The sequence below is a fragment of the Hoplias malabaricus genome, chromosome 5, assembly GCF_029633855.1.
Source record: "Hoplias malabaricus isolate fHopMal1 chromosome 5, fHopMal1.hap1, whole genome shotgun sequence".
Lineage (NCBI taxonomy): Eukaryota > Metazoa > Chordata > Actinopteri > Characiformes > Erythrinidae > Hoplias > Hoplias malabaricus.
Window position 1 is genome coordinate 49,601,172 of NC_089804.1, and position 13,231 is coordinate 49,614,402.

At 39.4% G+C, this 13,231-nt stretch overlaps 1 protein-coding gene and 1 long non-coding RNA gene across 2 annotated transcripts; one reads left to right on the plus strand and one right to left on the minus strand.

Moving 5' to 3' along the window:
• Positions 1-1,442: 1,442 nt before the first annotated feature.
• LOC136698004 (RING finger protein 223) lies at positions 1,443-7,319 on the minus strand. The gene is made up of 2 exons (XM_066673383.1): positions 7,188-7,319; positions 1,443-4,193 (listed from the first exon to the last, which is right to left on the minus strand). Exon 2 carries the CDS (start codon positions 4,154-4,156, stop codon positions 3,515-3,517), a length of 642 nt encoding a protein of 213 aa, XP_066529480.1. The 5' UTR covers positions 4,157-4,193; positions 7,188-7,319; the 3' UTR covers positions 1,443-3,514.
• Positions 4,757-9,258, plus strand: LOC136698005 (uncharacterized). The gene is made up of 4 exons (XR_010802784.1): positions 4,757-4,844; positions 6,063-6,259; positions 7,144-7,329; positions 7,595-9,258. It is a non-coding gene; the product is annotated as an uncharacterized lncRNA (long non-coding RNA).
• Positions 9,259-13,231: the final 3,973 nt, after the last annotated feature.

Sequence of the window (13,231 nt, forward strand, 5' to 3'; positions counted from 1 at the left end):
TTTTGTGTTCTACATCATTTTTTTTTTAAACTATCTTAATTAGACAACAATGATTCATTCATTCATTAATTCATTCATTATCTGTAAGCGCTTATCCAGTTCAGGGTCGCGGTGGGTCCAGAGCCTACCTGGAATCATGAGCCGCAAGGCGGGAATACACACTGGAGGGGGCGCCAGTCCTTCACAGGACAACACAGACACACACACACTCACACATTCACTCACACCTACGGACACTTTTGAGTCACCAATCCACCTACCAACGTGTGTTTTTTGGACTCTAGGAGGAAACCGGAACACCCGGAGGAAACCCACGCGGACACGGGGAGAACACACCACAATCCTCACAGACAGTCACCTGGAGGAAACCCACGCAGACACAGGGAGAACACACCACGCTCCTCACAGACACCCGGAGCGGGAATCGAACCCACAACCTCCAGGTCCCTGTGTGACTGCGACACCTACCTGCTGCGCCAAATGACTTGTCACTTGTAACTCATAAACACACTCATTCATTGTCTGTAACTGCTTATCCAGTTCAGGGTCGTGGTGGGTCCGGAGCCTACCCGGAATCATTAGCCACAAGGCAGGCATACACACTGGAGGGGGCGCCAGTCCTTTAGATTCGACACATTAATATTAAACTTTACCTAAACCAGCCAGTTCTACATTACCAATCACTGTTCCAGTTCAAGACATTACTGAGTTTCTCTTCACATTGTTTGTTTGGACAATGGCATTGATATCCTTCTGTGTAAAATATATTGTATTTCTTTTGAGAAAGAAATCAAATTATGACCTCATTGTATTATTCCACCTGTGTTTATATCAGGGTTATTGTGTTTCCCCCAAAGCCTTAATGTTATTTGAACTGTGGTTCTAAAGGTCTGCCCTCTGCGGTATGATCAAATTTTCTTTTTACACTTGGCCAAATTAGGAAGCTGGAAATGTTGAAGATGATTCCAGATATGGTTTAACTTTTAACCTCATTCTCACACAGGGCTTTGTAATAAACTTCTTCAATTGGCTTCACATGGATGACAAAATGCCCATGAGGAATGGAGTGAATACTCTCTACAAACACTTCAGATTTGCAGTGTCATTCAGACAGTGCAGGTAGGTTTACATGGGTTTGAGCTCTTTTACTCGGTCAGTAGCTGCCAGACGCTTGAGTTTCAGCTGGAATACACTCATTGGACGCCATTAACCTCCACACAAGGAAGTCGTGAAGAAAATGTCCTGGTGAATCTGTTTAACTTTCCGTCATAACATCTGCTTCACGTCCGGTTACCCGCCATAAAGTTAATATTGTAACTGCTGTATCAGAAGAAAACTGATCTGACATTTTAGGTAAAACTTCCCAACATTTATTTTTTTGTAAACAAAATATACTGTATTCCACAATACAGAGCAATCAAATACAATATGAACAATGTAGATACAGTTACAGAAAAAAATATATTAAAAGGTTAACATAACCTTTTAATGTTTGTTGGCATTGGCCATTTCTCTTATAAAAAGCCACTTGTTGAATACTGTGATTACATTTGGAAAAATTGTCAAAAAGCAAATCACTCAACCAGTACAGGTCTTTATACTGCTCACACAACCTGGCAATTAACTACCGCTGAAGTCATGTTCATTTCTAAAATCAAGCATTATGACTGCATTATAAAATAAAGTGAATACTTTCAGAAAGTGCACTGGTGTGTGGATCTTAGTTAAGAATCTGTCTGCCATCTCTTCTTCTGTATTAGACGTTTAGAAAAGTAATCCTAGTACACATTATCACCACTGTCCTATTAAAGCAGCTCAGTTATGTTGACAGTGCATTCTGACCGCTTGATCTAGACCCATTTGCTCTCCAGGAGCTTTTTGAAGATGAACATGAATCACAATCTACTAGACACTGTAGCTCCACTGTGGGATGGTGAAAATAGCTAAGTTACAGCAACAGCCTGTGTATTATTCTCCAACCTTGGCTTTTATTTCAGTATTTTAGCTTCCATTCTTTTCTGGAAACTATCTTTCACTCTTTAAGGGGAAAGAAAATGAAACAAAACAACAAAAAAACAACTGCAGGCATTTTTTGCACACACACACACACACTTCAGTTCAGTTTTGGAGTTGGCTACATTTTCTGCTTCTCAGAAGGAGCTTTATTTATTTATTTATTTTGACTTTATCCAAACGTATTCAAGAATGTTTGCAGCATGAGTCTTGTATCTAATCTCCTGAAATTAAGTATTGTCTCGGTCCCCAGTGAAGGCCAAAATCAACCTCTTATTTATGAAACGGTGTAGTATATATAACCTACACACATCCACCCGTACACTTTACCTCATCTCTAGATTACTAATAATACCTAATATAATGTGATTGTTGTGTACATAATCGTTACACTGTATTTTTTGGGGGGAAATAAAAATTAGGGTGACCAGATCTGGAATGGTGAAAAAGAGGACACGTCTGGGGAGGGGAGGAGGGGTGAATGCTTAACTGAACCTATGTGTGCTTTTAGGTCCTTTACACCTTTATTTGCTACACATGGGAAAACATGGGAATTTCTTTTTTTTTAATTCATCTGAGAACTTACATTTACGTTTCGGCATAGCTGCTCAAGATGAGGGTAGGTACATGAGCTTTGCCTGACGTAAACAATGACTACTGACGTGCAGACTGACCAATTAAATGTTTACAGAGAAGGTTATCGACCAATAACGGTAGCTCTACAGTCAGACCGTCCAATCAGAAGATTTTAGGCTACTTCACCACGCCCCCTTCTCACTCAAGCGAACCAATCGGAGTAGGGGCGGGCGGGACTAGTTTGTGAACGAAACGCTTCTCGAAGTTCTATGTAAGCTCTAGAAAAACAAAATCCCGGACGTTTGTGGGATTCCGCCCGGACATTTTTTTAAGTCTAAAAAAGAGGAAGTCTGGTCACCCTATAAAAACAAGGAAAATGTATGTGATCAGTCATAATCACTGTAGGCCTAACGACAGTACATGGCTAAAGAACAAATAAACAATAGAGACGCGAGGCAAACAATGCTCAAACAATGTGCTGGAGAGAGACGAAGGATCTGCAAAAAACGTCAGGAGCCTAAAGCAGATTATGCCAACATATTATTCATGTGGATTTAGCATAGTGCCTGCATCAAAATCAATTTTTCTTTTTGGAAATGCATTAGATTTTTATGCAGATCCCATGCATACAGATGGCTGACTGTAACTCATACTTGCGAGATATTTCCTACATAAAATTTAATACACCAAGGCTGATTTTTGAACAGTACTGTACAAAATATTTTATTGTGACAAAACCCTCTCATCAGTCCTAATAGGTTGTGTTGTCACAGCTTAGTTCATCCAAAGGCCTTTAAATGACTTTAGGACGTACCATTAACCCTTTTTCCTTAATGGGTTTAGAGTCCCAAGTCTAAGGAGTGTGTGGTCAGCACAAATTATGCTGATTCATATGATCAGTATAAGAAGTTCCCTTGTGTTTCCCTTACGGCTGGGACAGAGTGAAGGGGGTCAGTGTGCTGGGCATGGGCCTCGGTTGTCTTGGTATGCAGCGCATAGAACCTGTGGTCACCATGCACTGCAGGGGCCAGAGCACAATGACCACCAGCAGCACCATGATGATGATGAAGAGAAGCAGCTTTTTCCAGTCGGTTAGTCGCTCCAGCAGGCCTGGTCTTGGGCGAGTCTGGGCAGGTGGACTCACAGCCTGTCCGGTAGCTCCGATATCAATGCAGATGCAGAAGGCAGGAGTGCCGGTTTCTATTGGCTGCTTGTAGCATAGTTTCTCACCCTCCAGCCACACAGGTTCCTCCTGCTGCTGGTGGCTGGGCAGGCGGCACAGCACCTCCTGGCTGGTAGTCAAAGCAGGGGGTCCGTTTTTGGGGATGGGAGTTGGCCTCCGGCAAAAGGGGCAAGGGATCTTGCTCTCCTGAGGGTCCATGGAGATGGCCATAAGGCGGGACAGGCACTCCAGGCAGAAGGTGTGTGTGCAGTCCAGCTGCTTTGGTGTTTTGAATACATTGTCGTAGGTGGTGAAGCAGATTGAGCACTGCAGCTCTGGACCTTTCTCCACATCCACCTCAGCAGGGGACACCTGAGTGTGCCACACCATCGGCCCTCCCTCCATCTTATAGGTACAGCCTCTCCTTATGGTTTTCGATTGGCTGAAAAGAGAATAATTTTAGAATAAGTTTATAATTGGGTCAGTATCTACTTTGTTTTGTATGTACACTAATGTAAAATATGTCTTTTTAAATCCTAAAGAAATTAAACTGATACACATGACATACAATTGTTAGTGAAAGTGTTATATATTGCACCAAAAATGATCCCTCTACTGTTAAGTTGTCAAACCGTTTTTGGTGCCATATTCATACTCTAAAATGTGCGATATATTTTTCCATCAATCTGAAGAACCCCTTCACTATGTAAAGAACCTTTAATCGTGCAGAAAATTGAGTGCTCGGGGTTCTACACAGAACCATTTTCTTTACTGACGTAAACGAGGACAACTGAGGTGCAGACTGACCAATTAAATGTGTATAGAGAAGGTTATCGACCAATAACGGTAGCTCCACAGTCAGACCGTCCAATCAGAAGATTTTAGGCTACTTCACCACGCCCCCTTCTCACTCAAGCGAACCAATCGGAGTAGGGAAGGGCGGGACTAGTTTGTGAACGAAACCCTTCTCGAAGTTTTATGTAAGTTCTAGAAAAACAAAATCCCGGACGTTTGTGAAATTCCACCTGGACATTTTAGTCTAAAAAAGAGGACATGTCCGGGTAAAAGAGGACGTCTGGTCACCCTATTAGAGGTAATTAAAATAGCATTTGGTGCTGTTTTGTCCCTCAGTAAACCATATACAGTTAATATTCTTGTAGTTGCAACAGCTTTCACTTTGCATTTGATAATGTTCTCACAAAGGCTTTGAAAACCCTGGTGTGTGGTAAGTGTTAAGCATAAAGTTCTCTCATGTCATCAGTCTCACATTACAGCACATAATGCTGAGTCATTTCAGCACCTTGATCATCATGCGTTAGCATGTATGCTAACTCTGTGGGACTCCCTCTCTACTGTTAACGAGTACACACAGACTGCTTTGTTATCACTGTTTTTTTGCTTCTGTCAGCACCAGTGCCCTTCAGAAACCTTTTCAACACATTCAAAGTCAGCACCTTGTAAACTTCCCATAATAGCTCATTATAATGAGTTATTTTAACCACCAGAAATAACCTCTTTTTTTTATTGTTTTATATTATCCTTACTTCAGCTGAGTTCATAAACACCACACAAAACCAGGAGATGCAAACTACCCGATGAAGTACACTATTTAAAAACCCCAGTGTCCATGTAGTGTTGAGTGGAATGTCACTATTGACTGAAATTAAGCTGAATAAAGCTAGAATGCAGGTCCAAAACAACCATAGAACAGCCATAATATTAAAAGCGCCTCCTATATTCCACTCTCATTCATTTGACCAGGTCCACTTACAATACAGTTTCACTGCGTCCTAAAATTGGTCCATCTAGACCATAAAGCATTCCACAGTCCATCAGTTGCTCTACATATTTTGTTAGTACCCTTTCACTCAAAGAACCACCACAGAGCAGGTATCATAAAGATGTGCTTGGGGCTCTGGAGACTGCAGTGCCACATTTATATGCTCTACCTACATTTGATCCTTATGAATTAATTTCTTTTCTCAGTAATGGCTCTTTTGATTACACATCCTTTCACACCCACGGTGTTGAGTTCTCAAAGTGGCAGGATGTTTTGAACTGCAGGTATCTATGACTTTCACCTAACTAAGGCGGGTATAATATCTAATCCCCTCAGCAATGCTTCCTGAAAATGAGCAACCTAATTTAATGGAGTGTTTTGAGTGTAAACATATGAGCAAATAGCTTTTATGAAGAAGCAGAGTGCATGTCTGTGTCTGTCTGTCTGTGTGTTTCTCTCACTCTGCCTGCAGTGCACAATGCTCCTGTTTGTTCTCTCTTTTATTACTCTCCCCTTGGCATTCCTGGACAGCTGGCCTATGCCCGGGCAGCACAATGACAGATAGACCGACAAACTGACCGGCTCCTCTCACAGCACCTGCAGCTTTCACACACTCAGCATTACTCTTCTTCTGCCTGAGGAGCACCATGTGTGTGTGTGTGTGTGTGTGTGTGTGTGTACACATTAAGCCAACCTCGCTAGACTTCCTCCAGTACCTGACCCCTGCTGTGAGTAAAACATTACACACAACATGAATTCTTCAGCCCAGTGCTGGGACACAAGCCTTAACCACATCATACAGCACCATTTACACTGACCATGTTGGACGTATATTAGAACTATGTACCTTTAAATATCTATACTGTGGAGCATAATCATGTGATGACCATTAAATTTCATTTTCAGGGGAATATTAGTTGGTAGTTTAAAAGAGTTCTGTATTCAGTGCCAAGGCACAAACACTATCTTTCAGTGGATGGCTCTGAAGAGAGCACATGAGATCATCGTTTCTTTTTCTGCTGTGCACCTAAGATCTGTTCGATATTTCAGTGGAATTTAGGTCTTTGCACTCATTTTATATTTATAATTTTGTAATATAACTCAAGCTCCTCTCACTCATCCTGTTCATACCTAGAACCTGTTGTGCCTTTCAGTAACTTACTGAAAACTAATTACTCAAAATAATTTCCTGGTATTTTTGAACGACTGTAAATAATAATAATAATTAATGATAATAATAATAATAATAATAATTAATGATAATAATAATAATAATAATAATAATAATAAAACTTTATCAGAAACAATTTTTAAACTAGTCTTGGAATGTAACAGCAGTATTTAGGGCACTTGGAAACTACTATGACATTATGTCAGTTACATAGAAAGAAAGAGGAGGTATTGTATTAAGGCCCTTCAGGGAAAACATCAGGAACTTCAGGATATTCAGCATTAGAGCTAATTCTTGTGTGTGTGTATTGTTTGCTCTCTATCAACCGTTCAACATGTCTGACCAGTCTTACCGCAAAGACTATGTCAACGTTTTTTTTTTTTTTTGGTATTAAATTCTGATCTGTTTTCATCTGCTTTTCTTTCCTTTTCCAACTATAAGATGCATCAGTTTTAGACATCCTCACAGGTAGCTCCAACACTCACCTGGACTGAATTCACTTCACACGTCCTGCTTCAGCCTCTCAAGGGACGGAGTCTCATTCTCGGATCTGAAGTTGTCTGCAGTTGTCCAGGTGTTTTAGAGCAGCGTCGTCTTCTGGGAAGCGCTGTCCAAGTTGGAATGAAGGTGTAGAAGTTGTTTTGTATACTCTTCTTGTTCCTCCTCAGTCTCTGTCTGGTCTCCTCTCTCACCTGCCTCGCTTTCCACCCTCCCTTTTCACTCAGTGTTGCCTGTGGAAATGACACTGATAGGCAGGAACAATAATGTAGCCTTGAGGGAGTGTTAGAGAGGGAGGGAGGAGTGGGGTATGAACGAAGGGGGAATTCTGGAGTCTAACATTTCCAATCCCTCTCTCTGTCTTTTTCTTGTTCCTTTCCTCTACTCTCTCCAGCTGTCTATTCCAGGTGTGATGGCTCAATTTCTCCTTCTGGGACTAGGACTGATTTTAAGCTGCTCAATACTGAAATATACATCTGTATGTTTTCCACCTGTCGACTCAGTATGCAAACCTCAACCGACAAGCCAGGAGCTCAGAGAGCTGTCTAAGCAAACACTGAGCAGACAAAGAAAGTTTGCTTATACAAAATGGAGTCCTCATAGGACTATTGTTATACCTGCATCAAACAAGTCCTGTTTTAGCTTTTAGAGGAGGAAATAAAAACACACACTCTTAAAACACTCCTAAAAATATATGTTCCCAATCAGAGTCCTGGGAGCAACACTTTTGAAAAGCACATTTAAGGTCCCCATATGTTGCAAACAAGCCAAAATATAGGCCATTCATATAAATAGCTTATATCATGGAGAAACAAGAAAAACTGTCCTCTTCTTATTAATAAACAATGTTTCCAACTGTACTGTTAGAAATGATCCCCAAAGATTAGCATTAAACACCTTTAAAGTTTCTGTTACATAAATAATTTGTACTTTTTGGATGCATCTTTTTGACACAACCAATCACAAACTTGAATAGATCTTCGTCTTTTTCTGCAATAACTCCTCACTAGTTTCTGGGCAGTAAACCTGAATTATAAGCCTGCTCTGTTTGTTTACGCTATGTGCTTTATGACAGGTTGAGCTGGAAGCATTAAGAATACCAGCCACTGCTGATAGCAACAGACGCTCTGTGCTGGTTACTGAGTAACTCAGGCACAAATACTGCAGTATCATATTAGCCGTGACATTTACTGGACGAGTGGACGACATGAGGAGTCCGGGTGGAGGCTTGCCATCATCTCCACCTCTTCACTAAGAGAATAGGGCCTGTAATTGAAGGACTGTCCTTTGATGAGGGATAGGGAGGACGTTAAGCTTCCAGTCGGGTCAGTTAGTCAAATGAGGAAGCCAGACAATGCACGTGCGAGAGAGAGAGAGATGATAACAAAGCCAACAATGGCTACAGCAGTGTACCACTCCCCCATAAAAAAGACCTCAGACTCTCCATTCATCTGGTGAAACTGAATCAACCAGTTCAGTGTGTAAACATAGAGATGGTAAAGAGCCAACGACGGTAAACACAAACAGCTCATAATCAGTTAATCCAATTTAATCCAGTCTTTTACACTTAATAACAGGTCACTCAGTTTCAGGTTACCCTCCACCGCCCCGAATCTCATTTTACAAGAATGTGAAGTATGCCTCGCCGATACCCTGAAAGTCATGCATGATCTCACACATGAATGCCCACACGGTCACTAGCAGAGCACTGGTGTGACCAAACAGAGGACCCATTCGAAAGAAAAAAAATATATAATTAAATAAAATAAAAAAAATATGGGTCAAATGTAGGTTACATTTAAAAGGCCAGTGGTTTTTCAATTTTTTACTTTTTATACAATATACATCACAAAAACTGGAAGAAATAGAAAAACATTGCTCCTCTGTAATGTTTTATCAAACATTTTTCCACCTCTACAATGGCTTCTGAGCTAAGATTACAACCACATATATACTACAGGGTTTACTGTCCTACGTTTCACTGTGAGAAAACAAATCGATATTGGTCTGAAAGGATGTGTAGCAGTCGTTAAAAAAAAAAATTAATTTTTTTTTTTTGCAAAGTTTTTCTGTTTAAAAATGTTTCATTATGGATCTAAATCTCTAACATGATTCAGATTAAATTGAGATAAGCAATTAAAGTATATGTCAATAAATTGACTGTCTTTAATGTCTGTGTCAAAATCTCAAATCAAAATCTTTAAAATAAATCCACTGTTTCCAAGCAAGTAAAAAAAAAAAAGTCTGAGAAACACACTCTATTTCTCTGAAAGATGAAGGTGACACACAGAGCTCAGTTCTAGTTTAGGGGCATTATAATGTCTGACAACTAAAATGCTATGGCCTAGCCACTTCTGTCAGACTGTTTATCATCACTATGACCTTGATGGTCTTTGAATAGCAACATCTGTTGCTTTATGTAGCACAGAGACTACAGCATATGAACTTTGTGTGGTATAAATAAATGGTGATCCCCAACCAGAATGGGCTTCTTTTGTGTAAGTTGTTGAACCTGTCTACACCCTGCATTAACATGGTTTTCATGTCTGGATATACACCATGTCTGGTGTGACCAGATGAGATCTGATCTTACGCAGTATCTCGCAGGCTACATGTGTATATCCTGCTCTCAAACATTGGAGGAAGCCATCTATGACAGACATGGAAGGGTCTGCTTCAGCGCAGAAGCCAGAACTGGTGGGAGACAATTTTGGCTGGTTTCACAGAGTCAGGATATTTCAAGAAAAAAAATGCTCACTAAGCATTTCTGATTAAAATGCACACCTGGCTTTTAATGCAGTGAAGTGAAATCTGAACATGATGTGATCCGATCACTTGTTAAAGCAGGGTGTAAACAGGCTCTTTGTGTAACGTATTGTGAAGTTGTTGATGAGTTGTAGATATTCAGGTTGAGGCAGGATACTATAGCCTTAGTATGTGGGAATTTTCTGGCAGGAAAAAAGCACTCTCTGTTCTTATTGGTGCAGGTGTCTAAGAACTAATGCTGCGCAGCGAACAATAATAAGTTGAAGAGCTTAAAGAAGCTATAGGCAGCTTTGGCTTCCAAACTCTGACAATATTTTATTCCGAAAGACATTCCATTCAATCATGTTTAGAAAAGGCTTAATTTTAATGCAAGCTGCACTGCCCTTACAACAAAAATAATGCATAAACTGCCCTTTAGTGATAAAGGAAATGAGGATAAAAGGAAAAAAGAAGAATATTTCATGGGCCTTTTAATCCCAATAAGGGATTGTGCGATTTATGTTTATATTAGCATAAAACACACGTTGAATTCAGCACAAAACACCCATTCTCATTAGTTTCAGTTTAAAAAAGAAGGCCTTTTCCTGCTCGTGGTCTACAGATTTTTTATTGAAGGGCGGGTGCCTTCTTTCCCATTTATTTTTCCAAGCAGTGACCTAACCCCTTCCCTATAATGGTTTAAGATATCACAGAAATCTCTTTTTGTTTCACTTTTTATTGCAGCTGTTTTTGTCCTTCTATGAACCACTGAAAATACTGATGTTAAAAAGTATTGAACAGTCATTTTCTTTTAAACCATTTTGTAGAAGTGGTTGAAAGTGGGAGACCACCAATTATTTCACATGAACCTTATGTCAAAGAATGCAATGTCCTTGTTTAAGAAACTCTGATCCTGGAAAACCAATGTGCAATAAAATGTCCAAGTATTTGCTGGTTTTCCTGCTCAAACACACCAGAGTTAACCTGTCTGCCAACTACCAGGTTTACTACCAGGAGTGGATCTGAGTGTAGGAATCACTAATATGTGCTTGGCATGGACCTAGAGTCCTAGACTCTAGTCCCCTCTTAGAAAATCTGCTATTCAGTATATAACAAGATGTAAATACCAGTTTACACACCCTTTTTATAATGCCAAGATTTGTGATTTCTAAATATGAGAACAAGATTAATGAGATATAACTCTACAATAAAATTAAAAAGAATCTTAGAAAACTATGGTGTAATGTGCAAATCCCCAAAGTTATACTTTGTTGAAGCACCTTTTTATTTTATGACAACATTCAGGTTTTTTGAGCAAGAGTCTATAAGCATGGAACATGGGGACGTGGCAATCTTTGCTTGCATATCATGTAATGATATTTGGAAGTGTCCATAATTCCCTCCACTTTGACTAAGCCCCAGTTCCGGCGCCAGAGAAACAGCCATAAAACATATTGCTTCCACTGCCATGCTTCACTCTGGGAGTGGTGTTCTTTTGGTGATGTACAGTGTTGGTTTTTAATCATATGTTTGGAAATATGGCCAAACATTTCAACCTGGGTCCCATCAAACTCAAAGCCATTTTCCCACACACTTGATGTACATTTTGAAAAATGCAGCCAACCTTGAAAGTTTTTTATGTAATCAATCGCGTGGGTCATGCCACCCTACCCCACAGCCCTGACTTATGAAGAATACCTTGGCAGCCTCCCAGTTTTTAGTAAGTTCACTGTTGTGCTATAATTTATCCTCTTGTGGATGACAGTCTTCACTGTGTTGCATGATATATCTAATGCCTAGGAAATATTTTGTACCATTCTACTGACTGATAACTCAAACAAACTATAAAGCATCAAACCAATTTAATTGTTACAAGTTATCAGTCAGAAGAAAGGTACAAAATATTTCAAAAATCCTTTTTTTCCCTCAATAAAACCAGCCATTTAGACTTACAGATACATTTAGTTACTGTTAGGACCATAAAAGATGGATGATTAATCTGTGTATTAAATAGTGTATGAGAAAATCAACACACGTCTGCCAACCTTTCACCTTATGTTCAGGTTGAAGACCCTTGTGAACATAAGGAAATAAATAAAGGACTCTTCTGTTGGTGGAATGAAAACTGATGCAAATATTTTAAACTAATTATATTAAATAAAATGTTTTTTTTTCCCTGTTATTAGTCTGCACACTTTCCTCTCTGTGTGAAATATGTGGAGATGCTAGTGAGCAATGAGGGGTATAAGAATTCACATTTTTTCCTCAGAGATGGGAATATCAAGTTTAAAACACAGTTGGTCGTTCATAAACATGGCAATAACACATATAGACATGTAAAATAACATGTTAATGTTTGTTTTATAGTTTAACTGAGGGTCCTCAGGAGAAATGATATGGTGTAGAACCACAGGTTAAATATAATAATAATAATAAAAGAATAACATAACATTACCCATTCCTGTCTACACTAAGAGCTATAGTGGTTCTCAGATAGCCTTGGGAAATTTAAGGAAGTCACCTGAGGAGTTTTACTGTTACAAGATGAAGGAAAATGTCCTATCTTTATGGCATTTGATCAGAAGGCACGCGTGTTTAACAGTATGAACTTTATCCTGAGAGATTAGCCACTGTGTTTCATTTTTTTATCTCAAAGTCCATAATATGTTTGATTTACATACTATCTTTACAAATGTAAAAAAATTAAAAACAAACCTCATGTTTAATTGTTAGTTTCTTCTTATATTTTATGCTTATCATGACAAATTGTAATTTTGTGACAAACACTAATTTTCTGAGTGTGCTTTCTCAGTGGCCCTTATTCACCAGTGCTGTTTAGAAGCACAAATCCAGAATAGGTTAGAACCTGAAATTCTATAACAAGAAAAAATGGGGAAATATTTCCCTTTCAATATTACAACAGTCGCCACAGTTCCCAAAGCTTACAGAGCATTGTTAAATAAAGAGGAGATGAAACACAGTAGTAAACTGCCCCTTCGCCAGCATTTTGGAAAGTGTTTCTAACACATTCATTCATTCATTCATTCATTCATTATCTGTAACCCTTATCCAGTTCAGGGTTGCGGTGGGTCCAGAGCCTACCTGGAATCATTGGGCGCAAGGCGGGAATACACCCTGGAGGGGACTCTTAACAAATTTGAAATGGGCAATTATTAAAATAAAATAAAACTTAATTAATTAAGTATATAAATAAAAACTAAACATCCATCCATCCATCCATTATCTGTAACCGCTTATCCAATTTAGGGTCGCGGGGGGTCCAGAG

Bases quoted from the DNA above. Each gene is read 5' to 3' on its own strand.
- LOC136698004 (XM_066673383.1), bottom strand. From the start codon at position 4,156: ATGGAGGGAGGGCCGATGGTGTGGCACACTCAGGTGTCCCCTGCTGAG.